The sequence below is a fragment of the Sorex araneus genome, chromosome 3 (assembly GCF_027595985.1).
Source record: "Sorex araneus isolate mSorAra2 chromosome 3, mSorAra2.pri, whole genome shotgun sequence".
Classification (NCBI taxonomy): domain Eukaryota; kingdom Metazoa; phylum Chordata; class Mammalia; order Eulipotyphla; family Soricidae; genus Sorex; species Sorex araneus.
Genome location: NC_073304.1, coordinates 140,544,535 through 140,567,581, shown reverse-complemented (window position 1 = coordinate 140,567,581; position 23,047 = coordinate 140,544,535). Strand labels below are relative to the sequence as shown.

Below are 23,047 nucleotides of genomic sequence, written 5' to 3'. Positions count from 1 at the left end.
TGGTCATCTCAAAAGCCAAGTGCTTCCTGTCCCCAACCTCAGTGGTTCCTCAGCTTCTACGGCCTGGGCCCAGAGCAATGAAAGCTAGTGGCATGAATACCAGAGCCCAAGCCTAGCAAAACAAATTCATGCACACAGAGTATGTGCAAAGTGTCATTATTCAGCTCCCCTAAGTTGGGGTGAGTTACCCAACACATTCAACAACATTGAAGCCACACAGTTAGAAAAGGTGACATAAGCATTTAGCAATCCCCATCGGTGTCTGGCTCACCTCCCCACACCCTTGGCCTTTTGGTGCACAATGACCCAACTTCCAACTGCCAGAAATGCCTCCCTTCACCTGAGTTTTCTCTGGTCATAGACACTGCTCTCCATCTGTGAGGGGCAGGCTGGACATGCCAGGGTATTGCCATTCCTGGAAGCAGCCCTCAACCAATAGAGCAATAATGGAAATTGCTCTATCCACCCCTTAGCACCCTCATTCCTGAATGGAATAATTCCAAGAAGTCTTCATTTTATCCCAGGGTTTCCCAGGAGGTTATTCTCCATTGCCTCAGTGTTTAACTGTTGATAACACCAGGCACTTAGCTACTTTGTCCTCCTTTCCCACTCTCTATGGGAATCCCATCCTAAATAAGCTAGACACACCCAAATCCTTGTCTCAGTATCTGCTTCTAACCCAAAACTAAGTCAAGGTTACAGAAAGCCATTAATGTTCACTAAGGATAGGCTGTGGTTGTATGAATCATATGTGCATCTCAAGTCACCCACTCCAAATCAACCAACATGTGAGGAAATAATAAGTAAACAGGGAACACAAATAAGCAATAAATGATCAATCCTGATTCTGCTGGTACAGAGCGAGTTTGGGGAAACAAAAGTCTCATACTTTTTAGAAAATCAAACATGCAGAGAGTTGCCCCTTCAGTTTGGGCCGGTCCTCTTCCCAGAGAGGACATCTAATTTCCAATGAAGGTGGAAATTATGGTAGGGAGAAATGCCAGTCAGCCTTTCTGGAAGCAGCTTGCATTCCAGAGCGTGTATGGGTTTTTGGTTGTTTTCTCAATGAATCACATGATTTTCTCCATCTTCTCAACCCTATTTCTCCCATTTTTAGTATATTAATATGTACATTTTTGCATCTGAAGAGGGTAGGAGGTCTTAAATATAAGAGATCTATCCCAAGCTCCTCTCCCTTTCCCATCAAATAAAAATAAAAAAATTGGAACCTGACAGCATAGTACAAGGTTTAAGACACTTGCTTGCATGCATTTCACCTTGTTTTGATCCCTGGCCACTTCATATAGTTCCCTGAACACCTCCAGGAATCCCCTGAACACAGAGCCAGGAGAAAGGCCTGAGCACAGCCACATGTGACTCAAATTCCAGCCACTCCAGCCCCTAAATAACAAGGTTTCTGAGTTCTGTTCATTGTTCTGCTCCAAAGAAAAATAAGACAGTGGAAAAATTAATGGCTGTTGTCTATAACCAACCCTTCTTAGTCAACCAAAGACCTTATTAATTTTACAGACATCAAAAATATCTCTTTGAGGTGACTAAAATGGACTTATAAGAACGTGACCAAAATGAATAAGTCATTTCCTGAAGAGAAGTACATCAATATATTAACATTTAGGCGGAAAGTTTGTCAGATTTTTTTTGGTATGTTTCAAATACTCATAAAATATGCAAGACACAAAAGTTTAAAATGTGGGGATGCAAGAGTTTTGAGATTTTAAGGGAAGAAAAAATGTGTAATATTCTAAATAAATAGCACATGAACCTATAGCATTGTGCCAGACACTAATTCCAGACTCATAATGGCAACTACTAAGAGAACTGAAAAAGTACCCCTGGGAATTGCTAAATAGAGCTACTAGGCACTAAGTTATTTGATCTGGGCCCTATTAAAGAAAACTTTCTTTTGTGACCTATGAGCACAAAATGATTCATGCAAAAGAGCATGAAATTAGGGTCAACGGATAAAAACACTGAGCAATAGGTAAAACTCTATTACAACTTTCCTTCCTTGAATATTAAAATCTAATTTGATATACTGGTTCAATATTTGTGAATAAATCGGAGCAATGAATAGAGAAACTTTGTTTCTGGAATACCGAAGGACAACTGTCCATAGAGCATGGGTAACCTCTTCTTGGAAGGTTTATATGGCAGGTGCTGAGAGAAGCTATATTCCTCAGTGATTCATGACAGATAAAGGCAGTGGGACAACTTTCATTTTCTCCATCTGACATTTTGTACCCAACCTTGAACACTAAGTCTCTTGAACAAATTCCTATCATCAGTGCTTTTTAATTAGATTTTTCACAGGTAAGATCAACAAGACTTAACATATGTGGAGTACTCATTCCCCAAGAACGATCCACAGGGAGGCTGAGAATTATATAAGCAGCACATATGCTCTAACAATTAAGAACATCTTCATTTCCAGCTAAACATAATAGCATTTAACTCCCCTCAAACAGCAGAAATTCCTGTGCCATAACCAAGACACGAGGAACAATCACTCACAGTCTCTTGTGAACAAAGCCTGGGTGTGAGATCCCTTTGGACCAGTATTAGTGGACACTGAGGAAAGGGGCACTGTGCATTCATGGGTTAAACATACTCTGTGTGGTAAGGACTTTACAGTATTTATTCTGTTAATGATGGAACTTAACGTTCTGAAGCATGAATTTACCGCCCCCCCACACACACTTTGTGGGGCAGGAAGCCAATCTTAAAGCCTAAAGCCGTTTAAGATTAAAATATTCGTCCACAGTTCCATAGCCCATAGATGTCTACATTAGAACTTGTTTCTTAGTCTGTGGGACCCTAACTCACAGACCTCACTTCAAACCCAGAAGTAATTCTAAATGGTAACCTTTATCTTCTGGTTTTCTCAATGACTCCCAAAGCAAGATGGGTATTCTGAGCTCTTATGACTGAAGAAATAGTAGCTTCTATGAGTCTGTTCTGAGCCCTTGAACCCTGTCCTTGGCCTCTTCTACAGTGGTCTGCCTCAGAAGTCTGAACCCTGTTCCTTGGCCTTTTCCAGCCCTGTGTTCATGTTCCTAATAGGTTGGTCTCGGGATGAGCCCCGAGGCCCATGAGGGCTTGAGAAACAATTGCTTGAATTCTGTGCACAGGGGATGGGGTCTTGACAGAACAGGCAGGCTACTAGGCTGCTCTCAACCCTCTATATTTGATGAAATGTTTCAAAAAAATTCTGTTCATCTTTAATCAATTAAAATTATTTATTGAGATTCTATGATTCACTATACTGTTAATAATGGTTTCTCATGCACATAATTCCACTACGACACCCATTACCAGTGAATCCACCACCCTTCCCCAAAGACCCCAATGTTAATTTATAAATTTTTATGAGGGGGTGTAGTGCTGCCAGCAGATCAACCTGTATCTGTGGGGTGAGTGCATCAGCAGCCTGATGGTACTTTGAGGCTTCCTGATACACCCAAAATGCTGCTGTGCTTTTGGCCGAACACCAACAACTTGGGACCAAGTTTACCAAGAACTTAAATGGCTAAAAATTAGGTACATGGGAGCCAAGTCAATAAACCACCTCTGGCTCAGCTATACAAGCTCATTTATTGGCCTTAACTCAGAGACCCATAAATAATCTCAAAATAGATCAAAAGCCACAATCTCGGACCCACACATGGCTGAACAGACTGGGGCAGATCAGAGGTGGGACGTCCAGCCTGGAGCCTGCCAAACAGAGCCTCCAGCAGCCACTTGCTTCCACAATCCAAAATCACCATCATATCCCCAACCTGACTCCACCGTATCAGGACAGACCTTACCAAGATATAATCTGCTGAAAATGTGAGTATGTGGGTTTTGTGACTGAAATCTCCAGGCTTTTTCAGAGTTGGGACAGGCTACCTCCCCCCACTTCTCAGTACTCCTGAAAACACTGGCAGTCATTCCCACAAAGCAATTTCAGTGCCACCCTGTAAATTCTACAACAGGTCTTGCTTCAGAGACCCATAAATAAGTCTCATAAGAGATCAAAAGCCGCAGTTAATCTCAGACCCATGCATGGCTGAAGAGAACAGTGTAAATCAGAGGGTCCTGGGTTGGCCTGGTGCTGCCCAAGCAGAGCCCCCAGCAGCCACTTGCTTCCACAATCCAAAATCGCCACCATATTCCTGGCCTGACTCCACCATGTTAGGATGGACCTCACCAAGATATAATCTGCTGCTGTTTTGGGTATGTGGGTTTTGTGATGAAATATTCAGGCTTTTTCAGGGTGAGAATGAGCTACCTCCCCCAACCTCCTTGCATTTCTAGAACCCTAGGCAGTTATATCCACATCCCAAAGCTGTCACTTAATTGAAAAAGTACTCCAGCCTACCATTCTGATAAAAATACTGAGTGTCCTGAATAGATACCATGACCTTTTATCAACAAACCATAATGCACAAAAGGAAAAGGAGAAAGAGCACAAGAAGAAAAATGTGTCTCATAGGGGCAGACTGTGGGTGAGGGGTGGGCTGCTGGCAGATGGTGGTAGGGAAACAGTTGGTGGTCGGACATGTACACTGATGGAGGGATGAGTGCTGCATCATTGTATGACTGAAACCAAATTATGAACAGCTTTGTAATGGTCTATCTCATAGATATCCAATTTAAGAATTTTTTTAAAAAAAGTAATGTGGAGTTCATGCCCAATTCAATCAGCTTAATCAATGACTGATTAAAAAAATAAAATTAAATTTTTATGAAAGTTTCAAACAAATGATTTATTAGATAACCCACAGAAGCACCACTTTGATAATACAGACATTTACAATTTATATTCTTATGTGGCCCCATGACTGGCCTAGAAGAGTCCTATTCTAGGATATACATTGGAAAGGGTGGGCCATTGTCTGCAGGGAGTCCCTAGCTTGGAGGAAGCAATAACTTGTCAAATGTCCATTCAGAGGATTAATTTAGAAAAGCTTTCTAATCCCAATTGTTTCTCTGAGACAGTTTCTAAAGCAAAGGCTTGAAGAAGCTGCCATGAGCCTCTGAAAGAGAGACCAGGCCATTTCTAGCGAGGCCCATCTTACTCTGAAGCTTCATGAATCCAAACCTCACTTGAAAGTGTCCCAGTCAGGACTACAGTGCTCCAGGGTTGTGGTCAGAATCTCCAGGCCCTGCTCTCAAAGCTCAAGTCAGATAATGGTTTCCAACTGAGAATCATGAGGATTAAGACAGCAGACACGCCAGGGAGACTACAGTTTGGGCTATGATCTTCCAGTAAATCATATCAAGAAAAATATACAGGAAAATCATGAAGTCTGTTTTCACTAAACCAAACAAATTTGGGAGTAGACAACATAGCAGAAACTAGCTAGCTGTTGACTAAACCTACTATTTCTTCTCCCAGAGCGTTCCACTGACAGACACATGTCCCAGGCTTCCTTCTGAGGGTCTAACTCATAGTGCCTGGCAGCCCATGAGCTCTATGCACTCTTACCCTAGAGCAGAGAAGCACAGTAACCTCGGAAACCAAGTGTTAGGATGAGAGAGTTCAGAATGGAAGGCCCTAAAGCCCAAGGGCTAGCCACAGCTGACATCTTATATGAGAAAGAAATAAATTCTTTTTTACATTAAACTGGAGGACTTATCTGTTCTGGCAGCTACTGTAACCCTATCTAATTCACAAATAGATTTTATGCAAATTAAAAAGCGGATCATAAGGAGTTTCTAACCTGTTCCACTTAAGAATGTCAACAACTATTATTTGAATCATGAAATCCTATGACAATTACAACTGTAGAGCATTATGTTAGCAGGTACAGTAAATTACAGATTTTAAGACAAGATTAAAAACAGTCCTGGCTGGAGAGATACAGGGGTGAAAGCATGCATGTGGCGACTCTAGTTGGGTCCCTGCACTGCCCCCTGAGCTCCACTCAGAGTGACCCCTGACACAGAGCAAGGAGGAAGTCCTAAGTACCTCTAAGTATGACCCCAAAACAAAATAAATAATAACCTTAGAAATAAAACCCACAGTCATTTCTCTGTTTCAATTGTTTGATAAAATACAGAGGTGACTGAAATTTGTCATTCCTAATATTCTGAATATATCTGTTAAGTAAATACATTATTCAAATTAATTTTACTTCTTTCTACATTTAAAAAAATTTTTTTTAATTTTATTGAATCACCGTGAGAGAGTTATAAGCTTTCATGTTTGGGTTACAATCTCACAATAATCAAACACACATCCCTCCACCAGTGCACATTCCCCACCACCAATATCCAGGGTATATCCCCCCTTTCCCACCCTCCCCCTGCCTCTAAAGCAGACAATATTACCCATACTCTCTCTCTACTTTTGGGCATTATAGCTTGCAAAACAGACACTGAGCAGTCATCATGTTTGATCCTTTATCTACTTTCGGCATGCATTCCCATCCCAACTGTCATCATTTTCTTAGTGATTCCTTCTCTTCCATCTGCCTTATCCCCTCCACTCATTAAGCAGTCTTCCAGCTATGGGGAAATCCCCTTGGCCTTGTATCTAACATCCTTGGTCATCAGCCTCATGTGATGCTACCCTACACTCCACAAATGAGTGTAGTCCCTCTATGTCTGTCCCTTTCTTTTTGACTCATTTCACTTAGCATTATACTCTCCGTGTTTATCCATTTATAAGCAAATTTCATGACTTCATCTCTCCTAACAGCTGCATAGTATTCCATTGTGTAGATGTACCAAAGTTTCTTTAACCTTTAGATGTTAATCTATGGCTAATTTAGATTTGTATTGGGTAGGATAACTTTTTTTAATTGAATCACCATTAGATATAGTTACAAAGTTTTCATGATTGAGTTTAAGTCATACAATGATCAAATACCCATCCATCCACCAGTGTGCATTTTCCACCACCAATGTCCCCAATATCCTTCCTGCCACCCCTACCCCCCCCCCCCCGCCTCTGTGGCAGGCACCTTCCTTCTTTCTCTCTATTTTGTGGCATTATGGTTTGAAGATACAGATACTGAGAGAGTCCATCATGTTTGGTCCTTAGTGTACTTTCAGCACACATCTCCCATATCGAGCAATCCCTCCAACCATCACTGACTTAGTGGTTCCTTCTCTATCCCAACTAGGCAGGACAACTCTTGATCACACAAGTACCAGCTTTTCGATCTAATTACCAATATATAGTGAGTACATGTGGTATTTTGTGGTTCTACTATTTCTGGTAAGGACTGTGACCTAAGACAAACTGCTTGCCAACTCTGGATCTAGGTCTTAGGAGATAAAACTCAGGAGACTTGGTACTTTGATGCTTTGCAGATTGGCTATGCCAAACCCTGTTTAAACCACCTTGCCATGATGTTATGGGTAAAACGAAAACAAGAGGACCCAATCCTTTGTTAATAAATGTCTGTTTGCGAGTTATGCCTGACTCCAGGTCTCTGACAGGAACCACGTTCTCCATTAGACTCACCCCACATTGCTTCTCTCGCAAGTACTTCTGATCACCTCTTCTGTTAGAATTCACATTCCATGCTCAGGGCATGTGGTTTTCCCCATTCCAGTAAACACCTGATCCAGGAAACATTTCTGGCACACCCCCTTATGTTCAGAGCCCTGCCAACCACTTCTGGGCCCAGCACAACCCAGAAAGTTGTCATTTCCATCTCTAGGGACCTTAAACCCAAGTCAAGCAAAGAGGGAGCAGAACCCTTTATCAAAGGAAAATCCAGAAATCTAAGATTATGGCTCATGCCAAGTCTCTCATTTAAAATAGCTTTCTACTTCCAAAGTTTATTTGAAAGAGGTACTCTGAGGAAAGGCTCATTTCCTTAAAATATCAAAGACCTAAAAAGCAAAAAATGATATATTTTTCTGGAGACAGACTACAAAGTATATAAATAAAATTCTGCAAAGTGTACAAATAAATATTACAAGGAATTCTTTTCTACTACAGTTGTCTACCACCCTCAATATTACATTTAGCTAACTTAATTTTCTGTAGATCAAATTTATTCAAAGTTAAATTTTTCTTAATAAGTCATCTGAGTAAACAGTTTCGAGTGTTATTTGCCAAGAAAACAATGTTTCCAGGCCCAGATGGAATCAGCAGTGTCAGGCTAAGAAAACAACCTTTAAAATTCACCGAGGGTTGGAATAATTGCAGAAAAATTAGGCCTGAAGGTCAGTCTTTTTCACACAGCTTTGGGGGTAAAAATTGCACATTTCCATCAAAATGGTGTCTTTGAGGGACAAGGGAAGAAAGTCCTCTTCTAAAAAATTCAAACTGTACAAAGCACTGTATCTTTAAGGTGGCAGCTGTCCTACAAAGAATGTGCCACTTCAGTGGTGACCCACACCAACCACAGACTGATCCCCCAGCACAGAGCAAATCCTGCATCTTGACCTTGGCTCCCGGTTTTCAGAGAGAGGAAATGTAAAATCGGGGCGGTGAGAGGGTTAGAGATAGGAGAGTAGGGAAAAGAAGGGATGGATTAGAGTAGAGAAGAAAACTGGGTCGAGGTATGACATGATGTTTTGCACACATAAAGGAGTCATTAAGAGAAGTGGAGTGGAGCATTTTAGAGTGAAATTTTCTTTGGATATCTTCTTGAAATTACTGGATTTTTGCATTGGAAGGGAAAGAGGGGATAAATTAGTTGCACAGCCTATTTCACAGTCAGTTTTTGTAGGTAAAAAAGAGGACATATGGGAAGCATACCAGTCCCTCATCCTAAAGAGATGCAAAGAGAATAGAGGCATTCCCTCTCCTAGCTCTTAATTCACTTCCTTTAAGGACTTCTGAATACAGTGATTCAGAGAAGAACTTTTCTATTCAGAGAAGACCTATGATAATACAAACAGCTCTAGTTATGCTTATGACACAATAGTCAAATTCACTCCTGCCTGTGACCCTGACAACACACACTGTAGCACACACTGGCACCTCAACTACTTACTTTAGGATTTCAGGGTGTGTCAGAGAGAACCTTTATGTGTCCTCTTGATGTCTACATTACATTCTGCTGACATCATCACAAACAGAAAGAAAGCTAGTCCAGAAACTACCTTTTACTCCCTAGCCTTCATATCTAAGACACTGGAAAGCAGACACTACATTCAACCAATACAGGCAATTTTCATTCAGGACAGCTGTGACATCTTAAGAGGAACTGGAAAATGTTCTGTGAATGGATCTTGGTTCATTCCAGCTTAGGTGCATCAGCCTATGCTAAGTTAGAGGTAGAGGAGATGAATACTTTTATATTTTCACTGTTAATCAAAACTTTAGGAATATTCTGGCTCTCAATTTTTCTTCATGTATCTTATGTCAATGGTTTGATCATGTTCTGATAGAACAAGGATTCCTCCAGGCACTGGAATCATTTGCATGGCAGTGTACTCACCAGGATGATGAGACCTTCAGAGTTGGTCAGTATTAGAAGGCAGAACCTGAGCAACACTGTCCAGCTGGCTTACTCTTTATATCTGAGCCAACTGAGGAAGTGATCTATTGTCTGAATCCAACTTTCCCATTAGAGAGGGCTCTAATGCAGCTCTGTGACCCACTGGTACTTCGAGAATGGGTATCTCCAGCAAACTGCAGGGAATTCACAGGGGAACTCCAACTATAGTGCCCCCATGTACTACTCATGCTTTATTACATCATTATCAATTCTCACAGAAGTTATAAAAGTCAAAATGATTCTCAGTTCTACAGAGAAGTAGACAAAGACTTGGAAAGCCTATATCCAAGACAACCCAAATCCGATTGTCTCTAAATTTCTAAGCTAAAATTCAAATACAGGAGAGTATAACCCAAGACCTAGGTTAGAGATAGATCCACATGATATACTGAGTTATTTACAACTGAGTTGGAACACACCTTCTGTGATAATAAAAAATGCTTTTATATCTGTATACTGCATGTCAGCAGCAACTTGTGAAATTATTAGGTACTCAACAGGTGACTGGTGCAACTGATTCTAAATCTTTCAATTTACTTCATTTAAACTCATTTAATTTTAAGTTGACATTACATAGTCCATACTGGACAATATAATTAGAGAAACTTTGTGCCAAAAATATTGAAAGATATAATGGCTGCTGCAACCAAGGCAGTCAGATCACGCATCCTAAAGGACAGAGATTTTAAATAGACCCTTAGTCTGTTAGGATTGGAAAAGGATCCATCCTGTTTCCAGCATAATCCTATTCCCCAGAAAATTTGGTTCTAAATAGAGGACCTTAGACACCAGGCCCTCCCCATATTCACAGAGGAGGCAAGAGTGCCCCTCCTGGCTCCCTCTACCTGTCAACACCATCACAGGCTGGGCTTATGCTCTTTTAAAAACTTTGAATATACTCTTGTCCACTGAAGAGCTGAGTCATTTCCTCCCTTATAATAGCTTTTAATGGACTTTATTCTTTTATACTGTCACTGAGAAGACATTTCTGGATGTGAGTAAATGTCACTCACAGAGAGATGTGACACAACTGTCCCCCAACAGAGGACATTCACTCTTGAGCACCACTGTCCCTGTGGGGTAGCAAAACCCAGACCACAGAGCTGGTCCTCAGATCAGTCTAACTCCCTCTTTTGCCATGCCAGTGGTGATGTCTAGGTTCTTTAGTACTTTCTTCTAACATTCTAGTCAACTTCTACCTATTAGCAGCAGAAATATGTTAAAAATATATGAGTACAAATCCAGACCAATAAACAGTACTTACCAATCACTCACATCATCTGGTGATATTCCCTCCCCCGAGTCCATCATCCATAAATACACATTTCTCCAGTTACATGTGGTCCTTCCCCCTCTGTGGGGCATGTGAATCTATATGTTTATTTTCAATTCTAGCTTAGTTAGGTTTCCATGTACTTCATTAGCCTTCCTTCTGAGTTTGATCAACAACCACAATAATCCTTAAATTCTCCAGCTGAAGAGATGTACTTTATATATAGTAGTTGTATGGTTTCTATTTGGAAGGGGTACTGAATTTATTTTAATTAGTTGTAGCTCTGCTTGGAAGCTGACTGTCCAGATTCCCAGAAGGTGGGCATCTCTGCCCATGCTTTGCAACACGAACAGAATCCAACTTTGCAAAACACCTTCTGAACTCAAAGACAGAATATTCTTTGGACTTCAATAGAGGCTTTTTATTTTATTATTTAATTTATTTATTTATTGAAGTCTTGGGCTTCAATAGGGGATTTTTATCTATTATTTATTTATTTAAGGAGCGATAGCACAGCGATTGGGCGTTCACCTTTCACGTGGCCAACCCGATTTCGATTCCTCTGCCCCTCTCAGAGAGCCCGGCAAGCTACTGAGAGTATCGAGCCCGCGCAGCAGAGCCTGGCAAGCTACCCGTGCATATTGGATATGCCAAAAACAGTAACAATAAGTCTCTCAATGAGAGTCGTTACTGGTGCCTGCTCGAACAAATCGATGAGCAACGGGATGACAGTGATATGACAGTGATGATTTTATTTATTTATTTTATCTATTTATTGACATCTTTGGACTTCAACAGAGGTTGTTTAACTCCTTCCATGATGAAACCAGACATAAGAGAGGCTTTGGGGGGCTTTTGGATGTGAACTCCATGGGTTGTTTAATTCCTGAGACATTAAAGGGGGCATATATAATGCTGAAGTGCCTCATCAGGCAAAAGAAAAAAGTATGAATTGTGGAGAATCCAAGACAAAATAAGCCTTCATCTAATGGTTATTGCCTTAATCCTACAGCTTGTTTTTATACAATCTGAGATCTAAGAATGGCTTATATTTGTAAACGGTTTTTAAAAATTGTATTAATGTATGATAAACCCAGTCTACTGCCTGCAAAGCTTAATGTACTTACTGTTCAGCCATTTCTGCAACATGTAAGCTGACTCTTGGTCTAAATCACAAGTGGTGTCACTCACCTGCCCAAAAGGTATCTGGCATTTCTGAGAATTGACACTATCATCTTAGGTCCTGTTAATTCTTGGTCTCCTTGATTCCTTCTGTGTACTTACTTTCTCTTTAAGTCCAGTAATACTAGAGATGTACAGCATTCGATATTTTCCATATTTTCCCTGAGGAATTTTGTATACAGTATCAAATAGTAATGACAGACAAGTGAATATTCACTCCTGTCAACAAGATCAATGCCAGAAATGGGTATCTGGCTCAGCTGTGGAGGCAGGAAAATACATAAGCCCCTGTGTCTTTACTATGACAGAAACAAAGTTCCCAATAAAGAACAAGTCAGAGAGGAATACAGGGACTGTGAGAAGAGGAGCAAGAGAACATTATCAGCGCTCCTGATCATGATCCAGTTTCCCACTTGACTGCACGTGCAAGAGAACAGCATCGGAGACTCCCTGATGTTGACTTACCTGTCTCCAACTCTCTTAGGACAGAGACACAGAAATAGGAGCATGGCTTAGTATCCCCTGGGTATTTCCCTTTAGCTTTTGAAAACTCATGCCCTAGTCCTTGAAATGCCTCTGTATCAGAACTCAAAAAACATGGCACCTTCCAGCACTTCCTCGCCATTAGAAAATTAAAGAAGCACCATTTCCCGAAGAGCCATTACCTGGTTCAGTGCAGTTCTTGTTGCTCCAGAGTCCTGTATCTTCGGAAGTCAGTGTGTCATTCACCTGAAGTAACTTCCTACCACCCATCCACTGTCGGTCTTGCCCAAAGAGGTCCATTAAGTCAAGGTCTAGGAAGAGAAGATAATAACCACACATCACAAAGGGAAGAGTTAGCTATTACCAATGCTGGGTGTCCACTGCCTCAGTCAGCAGTTATTGGCTTAGTCCTGCCTCTATCCTCTTAGGCCTCACCAATGTCCACTTAACACTAAAGCAACACAGGAATGAACTGTATGGATTCATTTATGTGTGGATTTTGCCCAATGTTTTGACCACAGTTGTTGGCTGGTTGAATGTAAACATCCTAAATCCACAGGTGAAGATAACTAAACATTATACGAATTTTTCAAATGTTGGGGGTCATTATCCCCAACCCTATGTTGTTTAACAGTCATTTGTAGTTGACCTACCCTGCCTATAAATCCCTCACCCTTTCATCATCTGGATCCAATTGGGTACAGCAGAGGCAGCTCTCAGTGATTGATAGGAAGTGGTACAGAACAGTTCCATATGGGTTAGCTTTGAGGTGTGTGGTCTAATCTGACTTCTAGAGTTCTCCTGAGATTACACTAAAGTTGTTTAAAGTTTAACTCTCTTGGTAAAGCACTCATTATTGACTGCTTAATTCCTATTTCCAATTATATGCTAAGAGATGTTTAAAAACAAGTTCTTTGGGAAGGAAATTCTGGTTTATAGTTGCTAGTCAATTTTCAAGGTGGTACTACTCTCCTCCTGGCTAATTCCAACCAATATAATCTCACTGGACCAGATTTGGAAGAGATGGACACAGTAACATGGGTCCTATAAGATCCAACATTTCCCCTCCTATTTTTTCCTTGATCATGTCCCAAAATAAACCACTTGCAACTCAACATTTATTCAGGATCTGCTACAGGGAGGCAGGAGGTTGCCCAAGCTAAGATACATTTTAACATTCCCAGAACCTGGGCAAGTAAACGCAACAAAGCAAGATTTAAATAAACAGATTTTGAAAGCACAAATGGAGTGGGCAGAAGACCACTGAATGCAGGTCAGTAATTGATTATAGACTGTGGGTGAGATCTCTAGTGAGATAACCATGGCAAAGAGTGCCAGAAGAAGGAGCGGACTGCAATCGAAAGGAAATGCAATACATTCTGTTGAGGATCAGTTGGATTTGAATAGTCTGAAGCAATGAGATCTAGGAACATTGTGTGGGTGTAGATGCCTCTGGGTAGAAAGCTATGCTACAGAAAACATCAAGTCAGTTATTAGCATATAGAGAAGGATGTGAAACATGAACGGATGGAGTTTCCTAGAAAGAGTGAGCATGAGGGATGGAGAAAAGGCCACCATGACAAAGAGAGCTGTAAATGAACACCTGAATAAGAACTGCATGTAGAAAACAGGTAAAGAAACAAACATAATAACCTCCCAGTAATTAAACTGCAAACCATAATGCCTTAAATGGGAGACAGAGAGAGAGACAGAGAGAGAGAGAGAGGAGGGAGGGAAACTTGGGACATTGGAGGTGTGAAATGTACACTGGTGGAAGGATTGGTTGGAACACTGTATGACTGAAACTGGACCATAAGCAGCTTTGTAATCTCATGGTGATTCATTAAAAAAATCAAATACCTAAGGATCAACTAAACAAGGGAGGTCTAAGAGTTAAATACAGTGAATACTGAAAATCACTGCTAAAGGCAATAGAGGATCCCATTCTCCTCCACCAATGTTCCCAGTATCCTTCCCACCACCCCCATGAGGATGTAAAAGATCACTGAATGACTGAAAAGTAAAGATGAAAGTTCATAAGTTTGTAACTGTACCTCACGGTGATTCACTAATAAAAATAAAAGGGACACTAACAAAGACTCCAAGACATATCATAGTCATAATGATGGATACCAAGGATAAAGATACTATACTGCAAGAAGCAAGGTCAAAGAAGGAAACCATATACAAAGGAGCACTCCTTAATTTACAGGAAACCTATCAGAGGAAACCCTCCAAGCCCAAAGATAATGGTTAGATATAGTGAAAAAACTCAATGAAATTAATGCCTCACCAAGAATACTTTATCCAGCTAAACTCTCACTCAAACTCGATGGAACGATACACCATTTTATAGATAAACAACAGCTCAAAAACTTCATAAACTCAAAAGCAAACTTAAAAGGACTAAAAGAGCTCCTGTAAGACAAGAAGGAAAACACCCATAAGCACAACAAACCCTTACAGAAAAATGGCACAAAACCCCACAACAATAATCTCTCTCAATGTCAATGGTCTAAACGCACCCATCAAGAGACACAGAGTGGCAAAATGGATCCAGAAACTGAAACCAACATTCTGCTGCCTACAAGAAACACATCTGACCAATCAAAACAAACACAGACCCAAAGTTAAAGGATGGAAAACAATGTTGCAAGCAAACAACTCCCTCAAAAAAGCTGGAGTGGCCATACTAGTATCCGACAACATAGATTTCAGGTTGAAAAAGATTAGAAGGGACAGTGAAAACCATTTCCTATTTATTAAGGATTGTGTACCACAGGAAGAAATCACACTTTTAAATGTATATGCACCTAAAGAGGAACCAGCTAAATACTTAAAACAACTGCTGGCAGACTTTAAGGAGGACATTGCCAGCAAAACAATAGTACTTGGAGACTTCAACACTGCCTTGTCACCTCTGGATAGATCAACAAGAACAAAACTCAGCAAGGAAACATTGGCTGGCTCTTAAGGAAGAAATAGAAGAGAGAGGGCTAACAGACGTATACAGGGCCTTATACCCAAAAAAGAAAGAGTACACATTATTTTACAGTGCTCATGGAACATTCTCCAAAATAGACCAAGGGCTGAGTCATAAAACATACCTCAACACAATTAAGAAAATAGAAATTGTATAAAATATCCTTTCAGACCATGATGCACTAAAAATAGAAGCTAATCACACAGACACGGAAAACCAAATCAAACACCTGGAAAATAAACAACTCAGTATTGAACAATGAGTGGGTCAGGAAGGAAGTCAAGGAAGAAATCAAAAGATACCTGGAAACAAATGAGAATGAAGACAGGAACTACCAAAACCTATGAGACTCAGCTAAAGCCAGGTTAAGAGGAAAATTTATAGCCTTGCAAGCATTCCTCAGAAAGGAAGAAAGGGCCTACATAGATAACTTTACTTCACAACTCAAGATCTTAGAAAAGGACCAGCAAAAGAAACCAAAACCCAGTGAAGGAAAAAAAATAATAAAACTTAGAGCAGAAATTAACAACATGGAAACCCAAAAAAAATCTGAAAGGTCAATGAAACCAAGAGCTGGTTCTTTGAGAAAATAAACAAGATTGATAAACCACTAGCAGGACTCACAAAGAAAGAGAAAGAGAGAACCCTAATAAACCGAATCAGAAATGAGAAAGGGAAAATCACAACAGAAACTAATGAAATTCAAAGGATCATCAGAGACTACTTTGAGAGTCTGTATGCCACGACACAAGGGAACCTAGAAGAAATGGATAAATATCTGGATTCCTATCACCTCCCAAGACTGAACCAAGTAGACTTGGAATACCTAAATAGACCCATTATATCAAGGAAATTGAAACTGTAATCAAAAGTCTCCCCCAAAACAAAAGCCCAGGCCCAGATGGATTCATTGGCGAATTCTTTCAAACATTTAAGGAGGACCTGTTACCAGTTCTCCTCATGCTCTTCAGGAAATTGAAGAAACAGGAATTCTCCCAAACAGTTTATATTAGCACATATCTCCCTAATACCAAAAGCAAACAAAGACACCACTAAGAAGGAAAACTACAGGCCAATATCTCAAATGAACACTGATGCAAGATCCTCAACAAAATATTAGCAAATAGAATCCAACAACTCATCAAAAATATCATACACCACGACCAAGTGTGATTCATCCTGGGGATGCAAGGATGGTTTTAACATTCGGAAATCAATCAACATAATCCATCATATCAACAAAAGCAAAGATAAAAACCATATGATCATATCAATAGATGCAGAGAAAGCATTTGACAAGATCCAACACCAGTTTATAAAGAAAACTCTCAGCAAAATGGGTTTAGAAGGAACTTTCCTCAACATAGTTAAAGCCATCTACCACAAAACTATGGGAAGCATTATCCTCAGTGTGGAAAAACTAAGGGCCTTTCCTCTAAGATCAGGGACAAGACAAGGATGCCCACTCTCACGACTTCTGTTCAATCTAGTACTGGAAGTACTTGCAATAGCAGTTAGGCAAGAAAGAGATATTATGGGCTTCCATATAAGAAAGGAAGAAATCAGGCTCTCACTACTCACAGATGATATGATACTATAGCTAGAGAATCCTAAAACCTCTACTAAGAAACTGCTAGAAACAAAAGACTTGTAGAGTAAAGTCACAGGCTATAAAATCAATACCGAAAAATCCATGGCCTTCCTATATGCAAATAATGAGACAAAGGAAAGAGACATGAAAAAAACAATCACATTCACAATCGTGCCCCAGAAAATCAAGTACCTCAGAATCAGCCTAAGGAGGTAAATGACCTCTACAAAGAAAATTACAAAACACTACTCCATGAAATAAAAGAGGACACAAGGAAATAGAAACATATCCCCACTCATGGATAGGAAGAATTAACATTGTCAAAATGGCAATACTCCCCAAAGCACTACACAGATTCAATGCAATACAGATTGATAAGGATACCCATGAAATTCTTCAAAGAAATAGATCAAGCACTCCTGAAATTCATATGGAACAACAAACACCCACGAATAGCTAAAGCAATTCTTGGGGAAAAGACGATAGGAGGCATCACCCTCTCCAACCTCAAACTCTACTAAAAAGCAGTAACAATTAAAACAACATGGTATTGGAAGAAAGGGAGAGTGGCAGATCAATGAAACAGGGTGGAATATCCTGACACACCACCCCAAATGTGTGAACATCTAATCTTTGATAAGGGAGCAAGAAATTTTAAGTAGAGCAAAGAAAGCCTCTTTAACAAATGGTGCGAGCATAACTGGACAACCACTTTCGAAAGAATGGGCTTAGACCTTGACATAACCCCATGCACAAAAATCAGATCAAAATGGATTAAAGACCTCAACATCAGACCACAATCCATAAGGTACATTGAAGACAAGGTTGGCAAAACCCTCCAAGATATTGAGGCTAACAGTATCTTCAAAGATGACATGCAACTGATCAATCAAGTGGAAACAGAGATAAGGGGACTACATTAAACTAAGAAGCTTCTGCACCGCAAAAGATACAGTGACCAAAATACAAAGACAATATACGGAATGGAAAAGAATATTCATCCAATGCCCATCTGATAAGGGGTTGATATCAAGGATATATAAGGCACTGGTTGGAATCTGCAAGAAGAAAACATCCAACCCTATTAAAAAATGGGCTATGAAATGAATAGAAAGTTTCTCAAAGGTAGAAATACAAATGGCCAAAAGGCACATGAAAAAAATGCTCTTCATCACTAATCATCAGAGATATGCAGATCAGAACAACTATGAGATACCATCTCACACCACAGAGACTAGCACACATCCAAAAGAACAAAAGCAACCGCTGTTGGTGTGGATGTGGAGAGAAAGAAACTCTCCTACACTGCTGGTGGCAATGCCCACTGGTTCAGCCCTTTTGGAAAACAGTATGGATGCTTCTCAAAAAATTGGAAATTGAGCTCCCATTTGATCCAGCAATACCACTCCTGGGATCATATCCTGGAGAGGCAAAAAAGTATAGTCGAAATGGCACCTGCACTCGAATGTTTATTGCAGCATTGTTTACAATAGCCAGAATCTGGAAAAAAACCCAAGTGCCCGAGAACAGATGACTGGTTAAAGAAACTTTGGTACATCTACACAGTGGAATACTATGCAGCTATTAGAAAAGATGAAGTCATGAATTTTGCATATAAGTGGATCAACATGGACAGTACCATGCTAAGTGAAATGAATCAAAAAGAGAGAGACGGACATAGAAAGACTGCACTCATATGTGGAATATAAAGTTACAGAATGGGAGACTAGCACCCAATAATAGTAGATATAAGTGCCAGGAAGTTGGCTCCACAGCTTGGAAGCTGACCTCACATCCTAGAGGGAAAGGCAGCTCAAATAGAGAAGGGAACACCAGGTAAAGTGTGGTTTGAGGACCTGCTGGGAATGGAAGATACGTGCTGAAAGTAGACTATAGGTTAAACACAATGGCCACTCAATACCTCTACTGCAAATCACAACACCCAAAAGAGAGAGAACAAAAGGGAATGCCCTGTCACAGAGGTGGGTTGGGGTGGAGGGAAGGGATGGAGAGGTGGGAGGGATGCTGGGACCATGTGGTGGAGAATAGGCACTGGTGGAGGGATGGGTAATCGAGCATTTTATGACTGAAACACAGCACAAAAAGTTGTAAGTCTGTAACTGTACCTCACAGTGATTCACTAATAAAAAAATAAAAATAAATAAATAAATAAAGATTTTTAATTAAAATAAATTTAAATAAGTAACAAAATAAAAAAGAGAAATAGAAAAGTACACCAGGAAATGGAAAGACATTACTTGTCACTGATTAGAAGAATCAACATTGTCAAAATAACGTTTAAATACAAAATATTTTTAAAACTCATCCAGTACCTTTTTAAAATTTAGTCACTGTCAATTACAAAGTTATTTATGGCTCGATTTCAGGCATACAATGTTTTAATACCAATCCCTCACCTGTGTCTACTTCTCTCTATCTCTCTACCAATGTCCCCAGTTTCTCTTCAACCCACTAGCCTGTCTCTAACAGACACTTTATTTAGAAATTTTAAGCACTGTGGTTTACATTACTATTAATGATACATGATAAACACTTTACTATCTTTCAGCATCCCCTCCTCCTCCCAAGTACCACTTCCCTCCACTACTATCTTAGAGTTCTCTTTTCCATCCTATCCCTCTACCGACCCACCCCTCAAAGTGGCAAACTTACCACTTAAGGCTGATTTCTGGATAGTACAGAGGGTAAGGTGTTTGCCTTGCATGTGGATCACCGAGGTGTAATCCCCAGCATCCCTTATGGTTCCCGGAGCACTGCCAGGAATAATTCCTGAATGCAGAGCCAGGAGTAACTGCTGAGCATCACCTGATGTGATCAAAAAAGCACATACACACACAAAATGATTGATTCTCATGATTATTGTTTCTACTGCCTTTGGGCATCTGTTACTCCCATATATATTTCTTTATATCCTACATATGAGGGAAATCATTCTGTGTTGGTCTCTTTCCCTCTGACTAAATTCACTCATCATGACACTATCTAGATTTACCCTTGTTAGAACAAAACCTACTTACAGATTTAATATAATAAAATTATACTGAAAAAATTTAAAAGTATTATAAAATTTCAATAACGTTCTTCAAAAGCTTGGAACAACTTCTACAAATTTGCATGGCACTATAAGAACTCCCTGAAAAGTCAAAGCTATTCTAAGAGGAAAAATATGGAAGACATTGTATTTTCCAACTTTGAACTATACTATAAAGCTGTATCACTTGTATCACTTGTCATCACATTGCTCATGGATTTGCTGAAGTGGGTGCCAGTAATATCTCCATTCATCCCTATCAAGTGCTAGTGTAGCCCAATGGTGTTCTGCTTGCTCCAGGAACACGAAAAGCCTCAAACCGTTCATTCAGGGTCTTGAAGAAGAAGTCCAACCATCTTACAGGTGGATGGCCAGGCATTCTTTTGAGATCCCGTGGAATCCAGTTGGTAACAGATCTAGTCCAGAAGTCATCTCCAAATCACAATATGTGTCCAGCCCATCTGATTTTCAATGCCTTAGCAACAAGACAGCGTTTCTGATTCTCAATGGTCTATGGAGGTCAGAACTCTGGATTAATTCTCTCACTTGAGTGAAACATGACATTCCAAGCATAGCTCTTTCGATTCCTCTTTGGGATACCGAAATAGCGTTCTCATACTTTTTTCATAAGGCCCAGGTCTCTGAGGCATATGTTAGTGTAGGAAGAACAGTGCAGTCGAAAAGATGTGCCCGGAGCTGCAGGGTCTTCATCCTCTTAGCAACTTTTTCGACACTCTTGAAGGTGTTCCACACTGCTCTCTTCCTCCTACGCAGCTCAGGTGCCAGGTCATTCATCATGTTGAGTTCTTGACCCAGGTACACATAACTGCTGCATTCAGAGATGTTCCTTCAATTAAGAGCAAATGGAACATCAGGAACTAGTTTGTTTCTCATGAACACTGTCTCCGTGAAATTCAGCTGCAGTTCGAACTTTCCACATTCACTGTCGAAGTCGGCCAGCATTCATGCCGCTTGGCTGATATTTGGTGTTATTAGAACGATGTCATCAGCGAAGCAGAGGTGGTATAGTTGCAGACCTTATATCTTCACTCCCATTCCTTCCCATTCCAGTTATCACATGACATTCTTGAGGGGGGGTACTGAAGAGTTTTGGTGAAATGGTATCGCCCTGCCCAACCCCTCTCTTTACGTCAATGATCACTTCCTTGTAGAATGGTGAGATACTGGTGGTGAATCTGTAATACAGCTGGCAGAGGATCCTGATATACTGAGTTTGAAGGCCCCATTTGGCTAGGGTTTCAATGACCGAAAAGAATTCAGCACGATAAACCATATGTACACAGTGACCACGCTCACTGAGGTTTCGCAAAAATTTAAGATGCTGCTGTGTCTAACAAAACTGTAATTTAAAAAAATCTCTCATCCTGATCCCTTCTCTACCCTAACTTCCTTTGCTTCACCCACACACTTGTGGAAAGCTTCCAGTCATTGGAAATAATCACTCTGGAAAAGATCTGAGTGTTGAAAATAGGTAAAGGGATATACATGAAAACCTTTCAGTATCTGTATTGCAAACCATAGTGCCCAAAAGGAGAGAGTGAGAGTGAGTGAGTGAGTGAGTGAGTGAGTGAGTGAGTGAGTGAGTGAGTGAGTGAGTGAGTGAGTGAGTGAGTAAGAAAGAGAAAGAGAGAGAGAAAGAGAGAGAGACAGAGAGAGAGAAAGAGAGAAGAAAAGTGGCTACCAAAGACCAAAGAGTAGGTGGGGGAGAGGAAAGAAACTGTGGACATTTGTGGTGGGAAATGTACACTGGTAAAGGTAAAAGGGTCAGGTGCTGGAACATTATGTGACAAGCCCAATCATGAACAAATTTGTAATTATGTATCTCACTGTGATTCAATTTAATTTTTAATAATTTATTTATTTTTTAATTAGTGAGTCACAGTGAGGGTACAGTTACAGATTCACACATTTTCGTGCTTGTTTTTCCTTCATGCAATGTTCGAGAGCCCATCCCTCCACCAGTGTCCATTCTCCACCACCAATGAAGCCAGTATCTCTCCCACCCCCTATCCCATCCCCCCACCCCACTCTGCCTTTGTGGCAGAGCATTCCAATTTGTTATTTCTCTCTCCTTTGGGATGTTGTGGTTTGCAATAGGGGTATTGAGTGGCCAACATGTTTAGTCTCTAGTCTACTTTCATTATGCATCTCCCTGCCCGCTCAGGATTTCCAATCACATTTTACTTGGTGTTCCCTTCTCTATCTGGGATGACTTTCCCCCAGCATGTGAGGCTAGCTTCCAAGCCATGGAGCCAACCTCATCATATTATATATTACTATTCTTGGGTATTAGTTTCCTACTCTGCCATTTTATATTCCACAGATGAGTGCAATCTTCCTATGTCTGTCCCTCTCTTTCTGACTCATTTCACTTAGCATAATACTTTCCATGTTGATCCACTTATATGCAAAGTTCATGACTTCATCTTTTCTAACAGCTGCATAGTATTCCATTGTATAGATGTACCAAAGTTTCTTTAACCAGTCATCTGTTCTTGGGCACTCGGGTTTTTTCCAGATTCTGACTATTGTAAACAGTGCCGCAATGAACATATAAGTGCAGATGTCATTTCGACTCTACTTTTTTGCCTCTCCAGGATATATTCCCAGAAGTGGTATTGCTGGATCAAATGGAAGCTCAATTTCTAATTTTTTGAGAAGTGTCCATATTGTTTTCCAAAGAGGCTGGACCAGTCGGCATTCCCACCAGCAGTGTAGAAGGGTCCCTTTTGGGGCCGGAGCGATAGCACAGCAGGTAGGGCGTTTGACTTGCATGAGGCTGACCCGGGTTCAATCCCCGGCATCCCATATGGTCCCCCAAGCACCGTCAGGAGTAATTCCTGAGTGCAAAGCCAGGAGTAACCCCTGAGCATCGCTGGGTGTGACCCAAAAAAAGCAAAAAAAAAAAAAAAAAGAAGGGTCCCTTTCTCTCCATATCCTCTCCAACAGCAGTTGCTTTTGTTCTTTTAGGTGTGTGCCATTCTCTATGGTG

The 23,047-nt window shown here is 40.5% G+C and overlaps 1 protein-coding gene across 1 annotated transcript in view; it reads right to left on the bottom strand.

Annotated features, from left to right (window-relative positions):
• The window catches only part of SLC24A3 (solute carrier family 24 member 3), a 653,927-nt gene that overhangs the window by 542,121 nt on the left and 88,759 nt on the right, over positions 1-23,047 (bottom strand). The window contains exon 2 of the mRNA XM_004614409.2: positions 12,591-12,719. Within this exon, the coding sequence (XP_004614466.2) occupies positions 12,591-12,719 (129 nt within the window). The remainder of the gene's footprint in view (positions 1-12,590; positions 12,720-23,047) is intronic.